General features: G+C 40.6%; 1 protein-coding gene across 4 annotated transcripts in view; it reads left to right on the forward strand.

The window, feature by feature from the left end:
* Tnks2 (tankyrase 2) overlaps nt 1-16,421 on the forward strand; it is a 68,206-nt gene extending 51,785 nt beyond the window's left edge. For all 4 annotated transcript variants that reach the window (XM_042285342.2, XM_076562829.1, XM_076562824.1 and 1 more), the window contains 7 exons: nt 1,218-1,338; nt 6,132-6,229; nt 6,869-6,943; nt 8,230-8,335; nt 11,147-11,333; nt 13,532-13,688; nt 14,266-16,421. In XM_042285342.2, coding sequence (XP_042141276.2) covers nt 1,218-1,338; nt 6,132-6,229; nt 6,869-6,943; nt 8,230-8,335; nt 11,147-11,333; nt 13,532-13,688; nt 14,266-14,328 — 807 coding nt within the window. In that variant the 3' untranslated portion in view covers nt 14,329-16,421. The remainder of the gene's footprint in view (nt 1-1,217; nt 1,339-6,131; nt 6,230-6,868; nt 6,944-8,229; nt 8,336-11,146; nt 11,334-13,531; nt 13,689-14,265) is intronic.
* The last annotated feature ends 535 nt before the right edge of the window (nt 16,422-16,956 follow it).

Raw genomic sequence — 16,956 nt, forward strand, 5'->3', positions numbered from 1 at the left:
TTAGTTCCTTTTATCTAAAATTGACTGATATGTAGTAATAGAACATCCTCCTTGAGAACATGGTTCCCTGATTCAGTCCTTGAATTAAGTTATCTTCAAGCTGTTTCTTCAGTTCTGTTATTTTATCACTACCTGCTTGAAGCCTGACATTCTATTACCTACAATGGACAGGAATTGGAATGTGCCAGTCATACATTTCAGCTTTTCTGAGTAGCCCCAGTTTAAAGTATTCCATCAGGATATATGTACCTATCCTTTTTAAGATTTACTTAATGTGTGTGAGTGTTTTGCGTGCTTGTATGTACACCACATGCATGCCCAGTGCCCATGGAGGTCAGACGAGGATGTCCGATCTCCTGGAACTGGAGTTACGGATGATGATTGAAAGCCACCATGTATGTACTGGGAACCAAACCCCAGTCCTCTGAAAGATTAACAAGCCGTCTCTTAACCAACAAGCTGTCTCTCTAGACCCTGTATGCACAGTTATTATTGCTGTTGTTATTGTTCAGAAATTACAATTACTGTAGACTTGAACCTGCAGTGACCTGCAGTCTAGTTTTGGAGGTGGAGCAGAGACAGGAAAAGTCAGTCTGGTAAAGATTTTAATAAATTTAAAGAAGGAAAAGATTACTGTTAGCTGGATTTACTAGGGGTGGCTTGGTAGACATTATATAAATGAAACAGGATTGATGACTTCAGGTTCATGAAGCAGGAATGATTTATTTTAGGTAAAAGTTTGAACAGTGATGCAGAGGTACCACTCAGCATCATCCACATCCTGGAGGAACCATGCAGGGCACTCTGTGAAGGCTTAGGTACAGAGCAGGGGTGAGAGTAGAGTGGAAAGATGAAATGTAAAAGGACATTTATGACTCCAACTTTTTGAATTTAACGGATGATTTGTTGGTTTTGGGTTGTGTTGTGTTGGGTTTTTGTTTTTTTTTTTATTGAAGTTATTAAAAATAATAAGAAATGGAGCAGTCGAGATGGCTGGGGTTTGATTCCTAACAACTAACTCCAGTGAGGAGGGAGGGTGATGCCCTCTTGTGGCTGCCAAGGGAAATGCATGCACAAACATACAGCTAAAACATTTATATATGTAAAATATATCTTCATAAGAAATGTGAAATAAAAGTGAGTATTATGAGAATATAAATACATGAGTGTCTACCAAATGAGCAAGCATTCTGAATAATTTCATTCTCCTTTATAAGATCACCTTGGATGTGCTAGTTGAGATGGGGCACAAGGAGCTGAAAGAGATTGGAATCAATGCTTATGGACATCGACACAAGCTAATTAAAGGGGTTGAAAGACTGATCTCTGGACAACAAGGTATTTCATTTTGATAACTGGTTAACAGTTTATCTGTTTATATAAAGGTAGCCTCAGTGTAACACTTTAGAAGTCTGTGACAGACTCTTTTTAGTAGGGAGGACACTAACAGGGTTTAGGATTATGTTAACTCCTAGAAAATGGGAAGGTATAATTAGTGAAGTTACTCTAGCTCTAAAGTGTTATAATTTTAAAAGATCTGGATCATGGGTGTCTCTTTCTTACGTTAAGATGCTAGATAATGATTAGGTATTAGACCGTTGGTAAGATACATAAATGTTTTGGGGGCTGGAGAGATGGCTCAGCAGTTAAGAGCACTAACTGCTCTTCTAGAGGACCTGGGTTCAATTCTCAGCATCTATATGGCAGCTCACAACTGTCTGTAACTCCAGTTCCAGATTATCTGACACCCTCACACAGGTATACATGCAGGGAAAACTCCATTGCACATAAAATAAAAATCGTTAAAAAAGAAGAATTTTCATAATGTTTTAGCTGAGGAAAATACAGATTGCATTCACTCCACAGATGTTAGCATTTGTGTGTCAGAGCGAGGTCAAAATGTGAATTAATTATTTTGAGAGTCAGGACCACACTTTTCACTTTAGCATTCAACTGAAATGGTGATTGACCCTGATGCTCACACACCACTGACAGGAATATAAGCTAGTACAGCCACTGTGGTAGTAATGATTCAGTATTACCACCCCTGGGTATATATATGTGTGTGTGTGTGTGTATGTATATTTTTTTTAAGATTTATTTTATTTATAATATAAACAGTGTTCTTTCTGCAAGTTTGCCTGTACACCAGAAGAGGGCACCACCATGTGGTTGCTGGGAATTGAACTCAGGACCTTTGGAAGAACAGCCAGTGCTCTTAACCTCTGAGCCATCTCTCCAGCGCCCCCCACCCCAAATATATTTAAAAGACTTCAAACCAGCATACCACAGACATAGTTGCATGTCCATGTTTATAACTACACAATTCATAAGAACTAGGACATGGAACCAGCTTAGATGTCAGTTAACAGATGAATGTATAAACAAATGTGATATACACAGTTCTATTCAGCTGCAGTGGACAAAATTATGACATTTGCAATAAACTAACTCTCCCTAAAGACCCCAGACTTGGATAAATACCATTTGTTTTGTCTCATGTGGAACCACATTTAAATTTGTACATGTATGACATGGAAGTAGAAAGGGATTGATGAGGAGGGAGAGGAACGAGAGAGGATAGGAGTGTATGTGTTATAAAAACAGAAAGGGAGCTAGGAGGTGGTGGCACACACCTTTAATCCCAGCACTTGAGGGAGAGTCTGGTGGATCTCTGAGTTCGAGGCCAGCATGGTCTACAGAGTGAGTTCCAGGACAGCCAGGGCTACATAGAAAAATGCTGTCTTGAAAAACGGGGGGGGGGGGGGGGGGGGAGCGGCACACAGAAAGGGAGACTATTTGGGAACAGGAGAAACAGGTAAGGGGAGGGACAGAAGGTAGTAGGGTGAGGGGCTAGAATGGAACCTGTCCTTTGGCTTGCCAATCAAAAGAATAAAATTTTAAAACATTGTAAAAATAAAAGCTATACAACTAGGATTAAATAAAAATTTCTACTTACAAAAACGAATAGGCTGTTCAGAGGGGGGAAATATGTGCTGGCCAGGATGGGATTCGATAATTGTATTTCCTGTGTATGTATGAGGATCACCTGCATTCAGTACTGCAGGAAGCCAGAAGAGGGTGTCAGATACCCTGGACAACAGTATATACAGTTGTTAACCGCTGCCATGTGGGTTCTGCAAACCAAGTCCTGGGAGAGTGAGTGGCCAGTGCTCTTGACCACCAAACCATCTCTCCAGCACAGGTGGATCCAGGATCCACTTCTTGAAGAAAAAAAACAAAGATCACTCAAAGTTGAGGTGACACTAAGAAATCCTTTTAACTAGGGCGCGGAATTTGAAATATGAGGTCACTCTGGGCTGTGCCTAGTATAATGACAAAATTTTGAAATGTAAAATGAAAGGAAAACCCACAGCTCCCTCTTGCCCTTAGTCCCAGCACTTAGAGGAGACAGAGGCAGGAGGATCTCTGCATTTGAGGCCAGCCTAATCTAGATAACAGGTTTCAGGACTAAATAGACCCCATCTCAAACAAAAACCTTTCAACAAAGAAGATGACCCGCCATCAGGACTGCTAAGCTAACAGTCTTTCCTGTGTGGTGGCAGCTGTGACAGGACACCGGGGTATCCTGTGTGACAGCAATTATAATAGCACACAGTTTCAGGAAGGAGTGGAGTGGAAACAATGCAGGTAGATCCATCCTGATGTTAGCACTGCCTGCAAAGGCTCGGAAATCGGTGCTAGAAGTAGATTACTGTCTCCAGGTACCGAAGAGAAGGACCTCAGTGCTACTTAGGACCTGTCGTCACTCTGACACGTCCACTGCAGTTGGGTGGAGCGTTCTTTGTTCGTGAAGGGGAAGCATGTCTAGTGTCAAGAGTCTCTGCTCTTGGTCAAGTTGCCATCTGTTGGTATTCATTTGAAGCCAGGAGTCTGTTCACATCTGATTGGCAAAACAGGTCCTTTGACAGTCTGCTCTTGGTGACTGACAGCCTTTTCTTACCTTTCAGTACTGAGTTACAGGTCAGTAATTCAAGGCTTTGTCCTAGTCTTTTTGGAGGAAGGGTGCTTTTTGGGTTTGGGGAGGTTTGATTATTGACTTTCATGGGGATTTTGGTTTTGTTTTGTGTTGTTTTATTTGCTTTTCTGAGGCAGAATTTCACTAGGCTGGGCCCAAACTCAGTAATCCTCTTAACCTTACCTCCCTGCATGCTGGGACTACAAGGGTGTGCAACTGTGCCTAGCCATCATAGTATTCTGTAGAATAGTCTCCATATGGGCCCCATACTTCCTACAGACATCATTAAGTCTCTGCAGTCTTCTGTGGTGTTTGTTTCTTAGACCATATCTCAAGCTCTTACCTCCACAGGCTCCTCTGTGCACTAGCCCTAGCAATGACAGATTCACCTCTGCTAGAGAAAACAGCAGAACTTGTGCAATTTTGTAGATTTTAAAAGATGAAAACTATATTGCAGATATGACAAATAAATTAAAAGTTTTTGTTTGAGGGCTGGAGAGATGGCTCAGAGGTTAAGAGCACTGCTTGTTCTTCCAAAGGTCCTGAGTTCAATTCCCAGCAACCACATGGTGGCTCACAACCATCTGTAATGAGATCTGGTGCCCTCTTCTGGCCTGCAGTCATACATGCTGTATACATAATAAATAAATAAATCTTTAAAAAGAAAAAACAAAAGGAAAGAAAGAGCACTGACTCTACTCCTCCATAAGACCTGGGTTCAATCCCCAGCACCCACACGGCAGCTCGCAACTGTCTATAACTCCAGTTCTAGGGGATCCAACACCCTCACACACACACACATGCAGGCAAAACCAATGCACATAAAATAAAAAATAAATAAACCATTTTAAAAAAAGTTTTTGTTTGAAACTCCATTAAAGAATTTGTTTGACAGTTAATACATAAAAAACATGTTTCTTGACTGCTAACATTTAAAAAGCCTAACAAGGGACTAGAAAGCTGACTCAGCACTGGCTGCCCCTCCAGAGGACCTGTGTGCAGTTCCAGTACTGCATAGAGGCTCACAGCTGACTGTATATGTAACTCCATCCAGTTCAAGAGACCAAACACTTCCTCTACAGACACCAAGCATGACACATGAAGGAAAAACACCCAGACACATACACGTTGTCTCAATAAAAATAGAAAGCATGACAAATTAATTATAGAAGTAAAGAATCTATTCATTTTTATTAGTAGTCAGGTAGCAAATTTTATGAACTTATAGGATGGTTTTTAATTGCCTGAGGCTGTTCGAGAGTCTCCATAATTCTTACTCATAGTTACAGAAAATGAAAGGATAACTTTATTAGAATAAAAGACTGAATGTTTACTAAAGGAAGTAATTTGAAGAAGAAAGTATGTTTATGAACTCATTAGCAATAAAAGAAAAGGGGAAGGGGATTTTCATAAATAGCCTCTAAAACCACTTAATCTGTCAGGTTAAACAGTAGTTACTTGAGAGGTTGGAGAGATGACTCACCGGGAAAGAGTGGTGTACTGATTTTACAGAAGACTCACATGCAGCTCTCTAATTCCAGCTCCAGGGGCCTCTTCTGGCCTCTGAAGGCATTCACATGGTGTACATACATACATGCAGACAAACATACAAAATAAAAGGTCATAAAAAATTAGTGTGCAGAGAGAAAGCTGCAGAAAAGGCTTGGTGGTTAAGAGGACTTGCTGCCCAATTATGAGAACCAGAGTTGAGATCTCAGAACCGACATAGCAATAACAAGCTGAGCAGTTGCCTCTAACTCAGTTCTGAGGGATGTGCTACTGGCTTCTGTCCTTTGTGTACATAGGCACATGCACCCACACACACACTTACTCACTAGTAGTCAGAATATAATGTGCTATCATGGTTTTGATCCTGTTAAGAGAAAGAGGACACTGATAGGAAAAACTAGTGCAGTCCAAACGAAGCCTGTGTTAGGTAGGTAGTAAGTTCTGACAATTGTAGTATGTTTACATAAAGTACTATATAAGCCTGGGGGAAGTTGGGTGAACTGTGTACCTGTCTGCATTTCTATAAATCTAAATTATTATGAAATTAGGATTTGGGGGAATTGATAGTGTCAGATAAATTGTGATTGTTTTGGGTTGGTGCTGTTTTATTGGCAATTTTTTACTTCTAAATTTCATTTCATAGGTCTTAATCCATATTTAACTCTAAACAACTCTGGTAGTGGAACAATTCTCATTGATCTGTCTCCTGATGATAAAGAATTTCAGTCTGTGGAGGAAGAGGTATGTTCATCATGCTTAAGAAGATGGATAGTATGGATCTAAGCACTCACTGTTGACTCAGTCCCTGGCTTCTTGATATTTCCAGATCTGTTTGGATGTGCTTTCTGCCTCTTTTCACCACCTGGAAAATTTGGAAGTGTTTATAATGCATTTCTCCCCCCTCCTTTTTTTAAAATTTATTTTTATGTTGCATTGGTGTTTTGCCTGCATGTATGTCTGTGTGAGCGTGTTGGGTCCCCTAGAACTGAAGACAATTTTGTATTCTCTTTTATTTTAGTTTACATTATGTAACTTTTCACCAATGAATATGTTTTCAGGGTGCTTAATAGTCCTCTCTAGAAGATAGTACTCATGGTAATCCCAGCTCTCAAAAGGCAGAGGCAAGTGTATCTCTGAGTTCAAGGCCAACCTGGTCTATAGAGCAAGTTCCAGGACAGTCAAAACTACACAGAGAAAGCCAGTCTCGAAAGAAGAAAACAGGATAGTACTCATGAGTTTATAGAATTTATGTCCTTTCAAGAAAAATACTAAAACCTATCTTGAATTCTCAAAAATTGGAATCAAATGAATCAAACCCATGTTCCCCAAGTCAGAAACGACAAAAACTAATGTATATATTTTAAATGATTTTTCCGTCAGATGCAGAGTACTGTCCGAGAACACAGAGATGGAGGTCATGCAGGAGGCATCTTCAACAGATACAACATTCTCAAGGTAACAATGAGTGAGAATAAAGTTTCCATAAGAACATAATGATCTGTCCAGCACGGGGCTCTTTGACATGCCTTCAGGGACTACTGAAGGGGAACACTGCCCTCCAGAACTGAAAATTCTCAAAAGCTCTGTTCACATTTTGTCTTTTCAGACAGGGTCGCACTCTCTACCCAGGCAGGCTAGTTTGGAATTGGAATCTCCTGCCCTGGCCTCCCTAGTGCTGGTGCTAAGATTAGAGGTGTGGGCCACCGTGCACAGCTTCTTTTTTTTTTTTTTTTTTTTTTTTAAAGATTCATTTATTTTTAGGTTAGACATGGTGGTGCACGCTTTTTAATGACAGCACTTGGGAGGCAGAGTCAGGTGGATCTCTGAGTTTAAGGCCTGCCTGATCTACAGAGCGAGTTCTGTTCTTGAAAACAAAGTGAATAAATAAAAATAAACTTACTGAACAGTAATCCTGAAGTGGATGCATCCTTTAGGCTAGTCAACACTAAAGCTTACTTAGTTTGCTTGAATGCATCTGCCACAGTCAGATCATTCAGGCAAGGGGAGTACAAAGGAGGTTTGTGAAGCATGAAACAGGAGAGAAGCTATTGATGCTCTTTCCTCCTCCTTAAAGGTATTTCAGTACAATATTTATTAGTTTGTGTATGTGTGCGCGCACGCACGTGCTAAAATAGCTTTATTTTTGTTCCATTTTATACATAAATAAGGGTCCTTGATTACATCTGTTACCAATTTTTTTTTTTTTTTTTTTTTTTTGAGCCAGTACTAAAACTGCAGCTCTGCTGTGTCCTCTAGGACCCACAGGGGTTGTAGCACTCAGTGCTCATAAACATACTCCAGTAGGAACAGGAGGGAAAGGAGTAACAGGAAAGAGGGTGGGTGGCTGTTTCAAGTCATGTTTATGGAATTTTGAGTCTGAGAAGTCAGAAGAGCAGGGTACTGTGCTCTTCTTCTCTACAAAATTTAGCATGTCTGAGGTATTTCAGTAATGACTTAGTGAGGATTTTTATTTAAGTAATACTTCCTGTTTTAAGTAATTTTAAGATTGAAGTATTTCATGCAGCTTTCAAGTATTCTTGGCCCCTTCCTGGTCATGTGTAGTCTTTTTCTCCTTGAAAAAAAAATTGTTTACATGCGTGTAAGCTTACACAGACACACTCTGCATGTGTACAACCACAAACATATGGAGGTCTGAGGACAGCCCACAGGAATTCTCTTTCAGTTATGTGGTATTTTTTGGTAAGATAAAAAGAATTATTTAATTTCCCTGGTTTTTAAAGATTCAGAAGGTTTGTAACAAGAAATTGTGGGAAAGATACACACACCGGAGAAAAGAAGTTTCTGAAGAAAACCACAACCATGCAAATGAAAGGATGTTGTTTCACGGTAAGTTCTCACCCTGCCCTCCCTGTGAGACCGCACACCATCATTGTCCTCCTTGTCATTGGTGGCTTTTTATTTTTGGAGTCAGGGTTTCTCTGTGTAGCCCTGGCTGTTCCAAAATTCACTCTGTAGACCAGGCTGGGATTAAAGTCAATGGGTCACCACTGCCCAGCAACTTATGTGCTCTTAATAAAGATAATGTTTCTCTGACTTTTACATCTTTGTCCATATTTTCAATTTCTTTTGTGATGATGTACCTTATAATGAACATTTTTATAAATTAAGATTACCCCATTCAGGGCCAGCAAGATGGCTCATTAGGTAAAAGCCTTGTCACATAAGCCTTGGACTGGATTTCAGTCCCCAAAATCTGATGGAGAGAAGTAAGTTCTGAAGTGTGTGGTGGCACACTTGTGCAGGCAGACACCCGCACACACTGAATGAATGAATGAATGTATTTTTGGTGAATTCCCATGATAGGAAAAAGCAGAAATAAGAATGCTGGCCTGTCAGTGGTGGCACACACCTTTAATCCTAGCACTTGGAAGTCAGAAGCAAGTGGATCTCAGAGAGTTCAAGGCCAGCCTGGTCTACAAATCCAGCACAGCCAGGACTGTTAACACAGAGACGCCCTTTCTCAAATAGAAAAAAGAATGCTGACTACTCACTCCTTTTTTTCTTTACGGGGGTTTGTTGTTTAGGTCACTCTGAAAAGTTGCGTCTAGTTGATTGGATAAAGACATGAAAATCATTTTGCAGAATGAATGCATCCTATTCTGTTTTTGTTTTGTTTTGTTTTGAGACAAGTTCTCACTGCCAGCCCAGGTTAGCCTAAAACTCACATAAATCCACCAGCCTTTGCCCCTACCTCTGAAGTACTGGGATTAAAGGATGTGCCAGCACACCTGGTGCTCCTGTTCTGTGTTTAATGTCAAAACCACATTTAACTTCCTTCTGTACTTAAATACCCATTGTCTTTGGGCCTGTAAAGGTTACTGCCAATGCTTGTGGAACTGAAAGCATTATTTGTCATGCTTAAAATATAGTGTTTATTTCCTGAGTTGGCAGGTGTTTGTCTTTTCAAGTTTATAGCGGAGCTAAATATAGATTTCCACATTGTTTATCAAAGCCTTTGGGCATCTTACCCATAGGCGCTTCAGAAACTATGAAGATTGATAAAAGTGTTAAGTTTGACAATCCCCTATTAGAATAGTTATAACTGAACAGATTCTTATACAGTATTTAGCTGTTTATGCTCATTCTAAAGTCATAAAAGAGTCATCACAATAATCTCATGGTACAGGCACAATTCTTTCTTATTAACTCGGTGTTATAATGAATTGGTTGTCTTGTTTTGAATAGCATCTCTCATAGCCAGAGCTGTGATCACTGTGTAGTGGAGGATGACCTTAAACTTCTGATACTTCTGTCTCCATCTTCCAAGTGCTGAGCTTACAGGCATGTGCCACCTAGACCGGTGTTCAATGTGTTGTTATTGTTGTTTCTTGCTTTTTTGTGTTTTAGACTAAATACATGGTGGGTTGGTTTGTTGGTTGGTTTTGTTTTTTGGGTTAATTCAAATATGGTTCTATTTCTATATTTCTGTGAGGGAGAATTCAGGATATTTCCTTTCCCTTGGTGAACAGACTGCTGGTTTCGACGAAGCACTTAGCTGTGTTGGTTTAGTTCTCATCACAGCACATACATGCCCTACCCTGGTTCTCATATTCAGTGTGATTTTGGCGAAGCCTCTCTTAGCAAGGAGAGGAAGGAGGAGCAGTGGAATCTTCTATAGCAGGTGATGAAAGAGAAGTGGAAGCACAGAAGAGGCCCACAGAACAGACTAAGAGCTGACAGGCTGCTTGGGGACTGCTGACCAGCTGTAAAAATGCACAGAGAACGGCCATGGTTGCAGACCTGATTGCAGTTAGCCTTGCCATTTGAAATGAACTGTGACACTGGTTTGACTCTGGAATTTGATAAGTTTTACATTGATATTTCAAATAATCTTGGTCTGTTTGTGTTTTGTTTTCTGGTGAATCTGTGCTTTGGCATCTGAACAACCACCTATTGGAATTATTAGAATTATTAACAATGTTAGGAATTCTTAACTCTAAAACTAGCAAGCCAGGGTCTGGAGAGGTGACTTAGCAGTAAAGAGTACATACTGCTGTTGCAGAAGAATGGAGTTAGGTTCCCAGCACCCACTCACTGGGTGCTTCAAACCACCTGTAACTCCAGCTTCAGAGAATACACCACCTCTGACTTGCACACACCTGCACTTATGTGCACATACACACACAGACATACACATAATTAAAAATAAAGTGTTTTTTAAAATTTGAAAATGGCACCAGGTTGCCCCCCCCCGGGGGGGGGGGGGATCTTTAATCCCAGCACGCAGGAGGCAGAGGTTGGTGGACTTCTGAGTTCAAGACCAGCCTGGTCTATAGAGTGAGTCCCAGGACAACCAGAGCTGTTACACAGAGAAACCGTGTCTTAGACAACAAACCTAAAAAGTGGCAAGCCAGCTGACACAGTGTTCCAGTAGTGGCTCATGTTCAAGAATAACATCTGGGGCCAGGTGTGGTGACAAGCACCTTTAACCAGCACTTGGAATCAGAAGCAGGTGAATCTCTGAGTTCAAGGCTAGTCTGGTCTGCATAGTGAGTTCCAAGACAGCCAGAGCTGGGTGTGTGGCTCAGTGCTTGACAGGCATGCACAAAGCCCTGGGTTTAATCCTCAGGAAAGTCAACTTCCCAGAAGCTTTTGTTTGGTTTCTAAGTTGTTGTTGCCCGTTTGTTTGTATTTTAGGGTCTCCTTTTGTGAATGCAATTATCCATAAGGGCTTTGATGAAAGACATGCATACATAGGTGGCATGTTTGGAGCTGGGATTTATTTTGCTGAAAACTCTTCCAAAAGCAATCAGTATGTGTATGGAATTGGAGGTGGCACTGGATGTCCAATTCACAAAGACAGATCTTGTTACATTTGCCACAGGTGAGAGATTGTTTCTTATTACTTGTTTTGGTTATAATTAGATGAAAACTGATTACATATTTGAAAAACTTGGAGGGCAAGGCATATCTGAGGGATCACATATCATATGTGAGGGATCCAGATTAAACTTTGTCTCCTCATAAGTTAAAATAATAGCCAATATTTGCTGAAGGATCTGAATGGGCCAGCATGATTCTAAGCACTTAACCTGTTTAATTCAATTTCCCATTTGAGTACTTGGTACTTCATAAAGAACACTGAAGAGAGCCAGCAAGGTGGTGCACACCTACTGCCCAGCTATGTTGACAGATGAGATGGGAAGTGTAGGAGTTCAAGGCTACCTAGGCAAACAGCTAAACCCTATCTCAAGCAGGAAAAAATCGCCAGACATGGTGGGACACGCCCTTAATCCCCAAACTGGAGGCAGAGACAGGTGAATCTGTGTGAGTAAAAGAAAAAGGGGGAAAAACAAACAAACAAACCCACAACTGCTGAATAGACGGTAACATTGAGCACCAAAGAGAAATTATTAAAGCCTTTGACTATTACAGACCTGGAGATCCCAGAAATCCTGTTATTGGGGTCTGGAAATATAACAAGGTATTACTACCTCTTGCCTGATAGGTGTGAGGTTTTGGGTTTAGTGCCTATCACCATATGCACACATAAACACACAATGCAGCTAGTTGTCTAGTTACTCATTTTATGGTAATTCCTGTAGGAGTTTCTTTTTCATTATAATATCCTAATCCTCAGTTTCTAACATTACATCCATAAGAGAGGTAATTAAAATGCTTTAATTCTCTTTAGAAAGTAATTATCAAATGACTACTCTGCACTTCCCTTTTAGTTAATTGCCTTTTCTCAGTTGTTTAAATCATTCAAGTAACTTGGCCCTAATTTATAAAATCTTTGTAGGCCAGTTGAGAGGTCAAGTAACATTAGTTACTAAGATTTATTCCAGTTAGGGCCCTGATTTTTCAGGCCTGAGCAATACTTTTCAAGCCTTGGGATATGTCAGAATTACCTCAAAGGTTTATTAAAATGCAGACTACTGAGTCTAAAGAAAAAGGCACAGCAGGAAAGAGAACTTGCTCTTGCAGAAGACCAAGGTTTTAGTTCCTTTTGCCCACGTGGTGGCTCACAGCATCTGTAACTCCCAATTCCAGGAGATCTGACACCCTCTTCTGGCCACCTTGAGCAGGCACACACACACATGAGATAAATACCCATATATAATATAAAAATCCCGATAAACACCAAACAAGCATGCAGACTTCTAGGCCCCACCTCTTGCATTGCTGGTATTTCGTAGGGCTGGGATGAGACTATAGCACTGGATTTTCCACCAAGTTCCTAGGTGATCCAGAAGTATGCTAGAGCAGACCTTCGGTCTTGGCACCACATTTAGTCCCTGCCCTGGGAAACAGAGACAGGCAGAGCTCTGTGAGTTCAAGGCTAGCCTGTTCTATAGAGTGCGTAGGACAGATAAGGTTATTGTCTTGAAAAAACAAAAAAATAAGAATTAATGCCTCCTCTCCCCGCCCCTTACCCACACACAGGGAGTCTCACTTTCCTGGTTTCCGTCTGTCTGTTTCTTGTCTGCCTCCCTCTCTTCCTCCTCACCCCACTCTCCTATTCTCCCTTCCTTTGCCCCTCTCCTGCTCTTCCTCTCTGTCTCATACCCTCTCCCTCCCTCCTCTCTCATTCCTCCCCTCCCTCTCTCCTTCCCTCCTTCTCTCCCTCTCTCATGCATACACTTGTGTGCATGCTTGTGTGGTGAGTCAAGTCTCACTCTATCCCAGGCTGTCTTGGAACTCACTATGTAGCACAGGCTGGCCTCAAACCTCCTGCCTCGGCCTCCTGAATGCTAGTATTCACTAGGCCCAGCTTGTTTTTTCTTACTGCCCCCTAAGTTTAGGCTTATGTCTTATATTAGGAAGTTCCTTCTGGGTAGGTATGAATTACCACTATTTCTGTTTTGGGTCACAAATCTGTAGTGTTTAGGGGGCTACAGAACTTGAAATTCTGTACATTGAATGCTCAAGTTTAACTTGTCTTCTATGGCTGTGCTTATTAGTAATAAGCAATGTTCTCTGACTTCCCCTAAGCTGTTGTTGGAACACAATAAAACTTCACTGTTCTGGGTTTGTGTGTTCAATTTGTTTTCAGGGTGAAATTTCCTTTTCATGTTTCAGGCAGCTGCTCTTCTGCCGAGTGACCCTGGGAAAGTCTTTCCTGCAGTTCAGTGCAATGAAGATGGCACACTCTCCTCCCGGCCACCACTCGGTCACTGGCCGACCCAGCGTCAACGGCCTGGCCTTAGCTGAGTACGTGATTTACAGAGGAGAACAGGTACCTACCTTTTATTGGTGGGTCTTCAACAGGATGTGGCTCTTACATGGACAGGGCATGTTGCCTTAACTGGATTTCGGTGGTGGGGAATAATTTCAGGCTTGGAAATTTACAAATAAAATGTTTGGCATAGGTTTTTAAAATCAGAAAAGAACCATTGATAAATCTATCTAACCTATTTAGAATTTGTCAATCATTACTGGATCCTTTTCCCTTTTTTTTTTTCTTTTTTTTTTTTTTTTTTTTTTTCTGTAAAATACAGCAGTGGTGTTTAATTCCTTCCTGTCATCAGTGACAAAGACTTAATGAAAAGCTGCTCTAGAGCAGCAGCATTCTAAGTCAGGGTTGGTGGCAGATTTCCCTCAGTTACTGACAACAGACAAACATGTACTTAATACTCACCCTCGACCTGCCTACTGATGAGAAGAAAGAGTTAGGGTCACGGTGGGAATAGAGAAATATCCCCCGGTAGTTCTGGTCTGCAGAACTCCTCAAGGCTTGGAATGCTTATACAAAGACACCTTAACATGCAATAAATTAAAACACACCAACACTTGAACGAATCTTTCTTTTCCAGGCTTATCCGGAATATTTAATTACTTACCAGATTGTGAGGCCTGAAGGTGTGGTCGACGGCTGAAACCGGTTCCTCCAAACCTGGCGTCCCGAAGCAGCTGTGGCCTCTTAAGTTTCACTTCTTGGCTGGAAAAAAATGCATCCTGACTATAGGCCTGTGGCAAAAATGATAAAAATGTGAAAGAAGCTTAACATTCTGACTTGATAAAGCTTTAATAATGTACAGTGTTTCTAAGTATTTCCTGTTTTTCAGCACTTTAACAGATGCCATTCCAGGTTCAACTGGGTTTATCTGTACTAAATTATAAACAGTTAACTTGAATCTTTTATACGTTGTGTATCGATTCTAACAAAAATGGTAATGCCCTCAACAGAACTCATTTTACTAATCAGTACTGTGTTCTTTAAAACACAGCATTTACACTGAATACAATTTCATTTGTAAAATGTAAATAAGAGCTTTTGTACTAGCCCGATATTTATTTACATTGCTTTGTACTATAAACTGTTCTAGAGCTGCCGCGGTTTACAGAGTATTTTCATATGTGTTGCTCATCTGTGTTTCATCTGTCATCGCCTGAGTGATTGCTACATTTGATTCCAGAGGCTGCTCGGTTGCTGGTGGAGACCTAGTGGGGAGACACTGATTTATCAAGTTTAATTTGCTGATGGAAGCATCTCTCTCTCATACAAGAGATATTTTCTCATTTAAGAATTTTATGAATTCTCTGGGAATTTAATTTGTGATGCCTTTGTATCTGCAAGGCACACATTCCAGAGAGCTCTGGTGTGAAGTGGTGGGGATGGTGGCTAAGGAAGCTTCTTCAATGGCCTCAAACTCTGGTTCTTCCTTCAGAGAGCGCTCTGATGTTCTGGGCATGAGAGCAAGCTCCCCCAAGTTTTCAAGAGGCTCACGCCCTGGCTTCTGAACACTTAGTGCTCTGATCATGGAATGTGAGTAGAAGTTAAGTTCCAGACTTGGGAGAGGCAAGCCTCGACAACTTGTCAATTCTTATTATCTTCAATCTAAAAAGGAGTAGCAAGTGGGAGTGGGGACTTTTTGTTTTAAGTTTTTCTTGATCTTATGGTTATATTTATAGCTAAGTCTATTTCTCATGAATAAACACAACCCAGAACCATAAATGTGGCTGTATCCATCTGTGGGTAGCCTCTAGAATGGGCAAGCCCAGTGCGTCCTGCTCCTGTCAAGGCATTCTGCCCAGTTGGAAATGTGCTGTCACAGGCTTCTGTTCAGAGTGGCGGCTGTGGAAGAAACTGCTTTCCATGAAAGGCCACTCCAGACTGTTCTCTGATGTAAGCCTGTGCTCATCATCTTACACAGAGGCCTACCTTCCTGCAGTACACTCAGAAATCAAGGAGAGACTTTTACCCACCTAAGTCTTTGTAAATGAGGACATCTTCCTCGCTCTCTGTAACACCTTATCTTGGTTTTGCATTTATTTCTTGCATTTGTCTCTTAATTAACTGGTCCTTTAGAGAAACTTGTACATATAGTTGCTTGAAAGTCAAATTTATTGTCCTATGAGTTAAGAGAAATGTATTTCTGGAGTTGTTCCTATGATGTAAATTGTGGTCAAGATTTAAGAGGTCAAATCCTGACCTGGAAGTGCTTTTATACAGCCCTCTATTAATTATAAATGTGATCCTAAAATCATTTCTTGGGACATAAAAGGAATATGCCAAATTTTGTAAAAGTTTCAGGTTCTGTAAGCTTCTGAGTTTTATAGTTACATGATAATGAAATTAACTAATGGGGTTTATAATTACGTACTTCTCAAAGTTTGGCCTACATTGCTCTATGCGTGGATCTGGAACTGTTTCTCCTGTAAAATCATGGTCTAGTCCTGAGCTGTGGTGCCTCCTCTAACCCACGGCTACTCATGTTGTTTTCCACTGTGGTTAATGCGCTAGCATGGCAGTGTCTATTGGGAGCTGGGAGTTTGGGGTGTGGCTTAGTGCTTTGCATGTAATATCTTACTTTATAATGATGGAATTGCTTTTTCTTTTGCCTTGTGATTTTTTTTTTTGAAGTGAAATTTAATTTTTGTGTGTGTGGTGCTCTTCTGCTCATCTGAGTGTCTTACTTGTATCACATTCCATGCCCTCACTTAATCCTTAATAAACTGTTGACTTGTTTTCTGGGTAGCATGGTAATTACTGGAGTAGTATAAATGTGTTGAGTGGTCCTTGAGAAATTCATTGAGATTACAGTAAATCATAATCGCAGGAAAACAGTGGTTTTGAGTCTGATAGTGTCGGGGTTGTGCATAAATGTAAAATGTTGAATGTTTGGATGTGTTTGGACATTTTATACCATCCAATATGATGTTGGTCATCCTAAAAATTCATTCATGAAAATCAGTCTGCTTAACTTAATTATAAAGAGAATATATTTTTGTTTTCTATGTCATAAAAACATTCTTGATACGTTTCCAAGCTAGTCATATTTTTTTCTCTAAAAGAAAAAAAAGTAGTGTATTTTATATTTCCATATGCTAATGATCTATGTGTAACCAGTCCTCAGCGTTCCATAAGAAGAGAGTGATGGTACAAGTACCCCGAAGTCTCACTTGGAAGTCTGTTTAAACTGCTTTATCTTCCTGCTTCACTTAAGATGATATTGAAGTGTTTGCTTGCTGTTTCCTGAGTGCATGCCCACGTATGATGTGAT

Source organism: Peromyscus maniculatus, chromosome 1, assembly GCF_049852395.1.
Source record: "Peromyscus maniculatus bairdii isolate BWxNUB_F1_BW_parent chromosome 1, HU_Pman_BW_mat_3.1, whole genome shotgun sequence".
In the NCBI taxonomy this organism is placed as follows: Eukaryota; Metazoa; Chordata; class Mammalia; order Rodentia; family Cricetidae; genus Peromyscus; species Peromyscus maniculatus.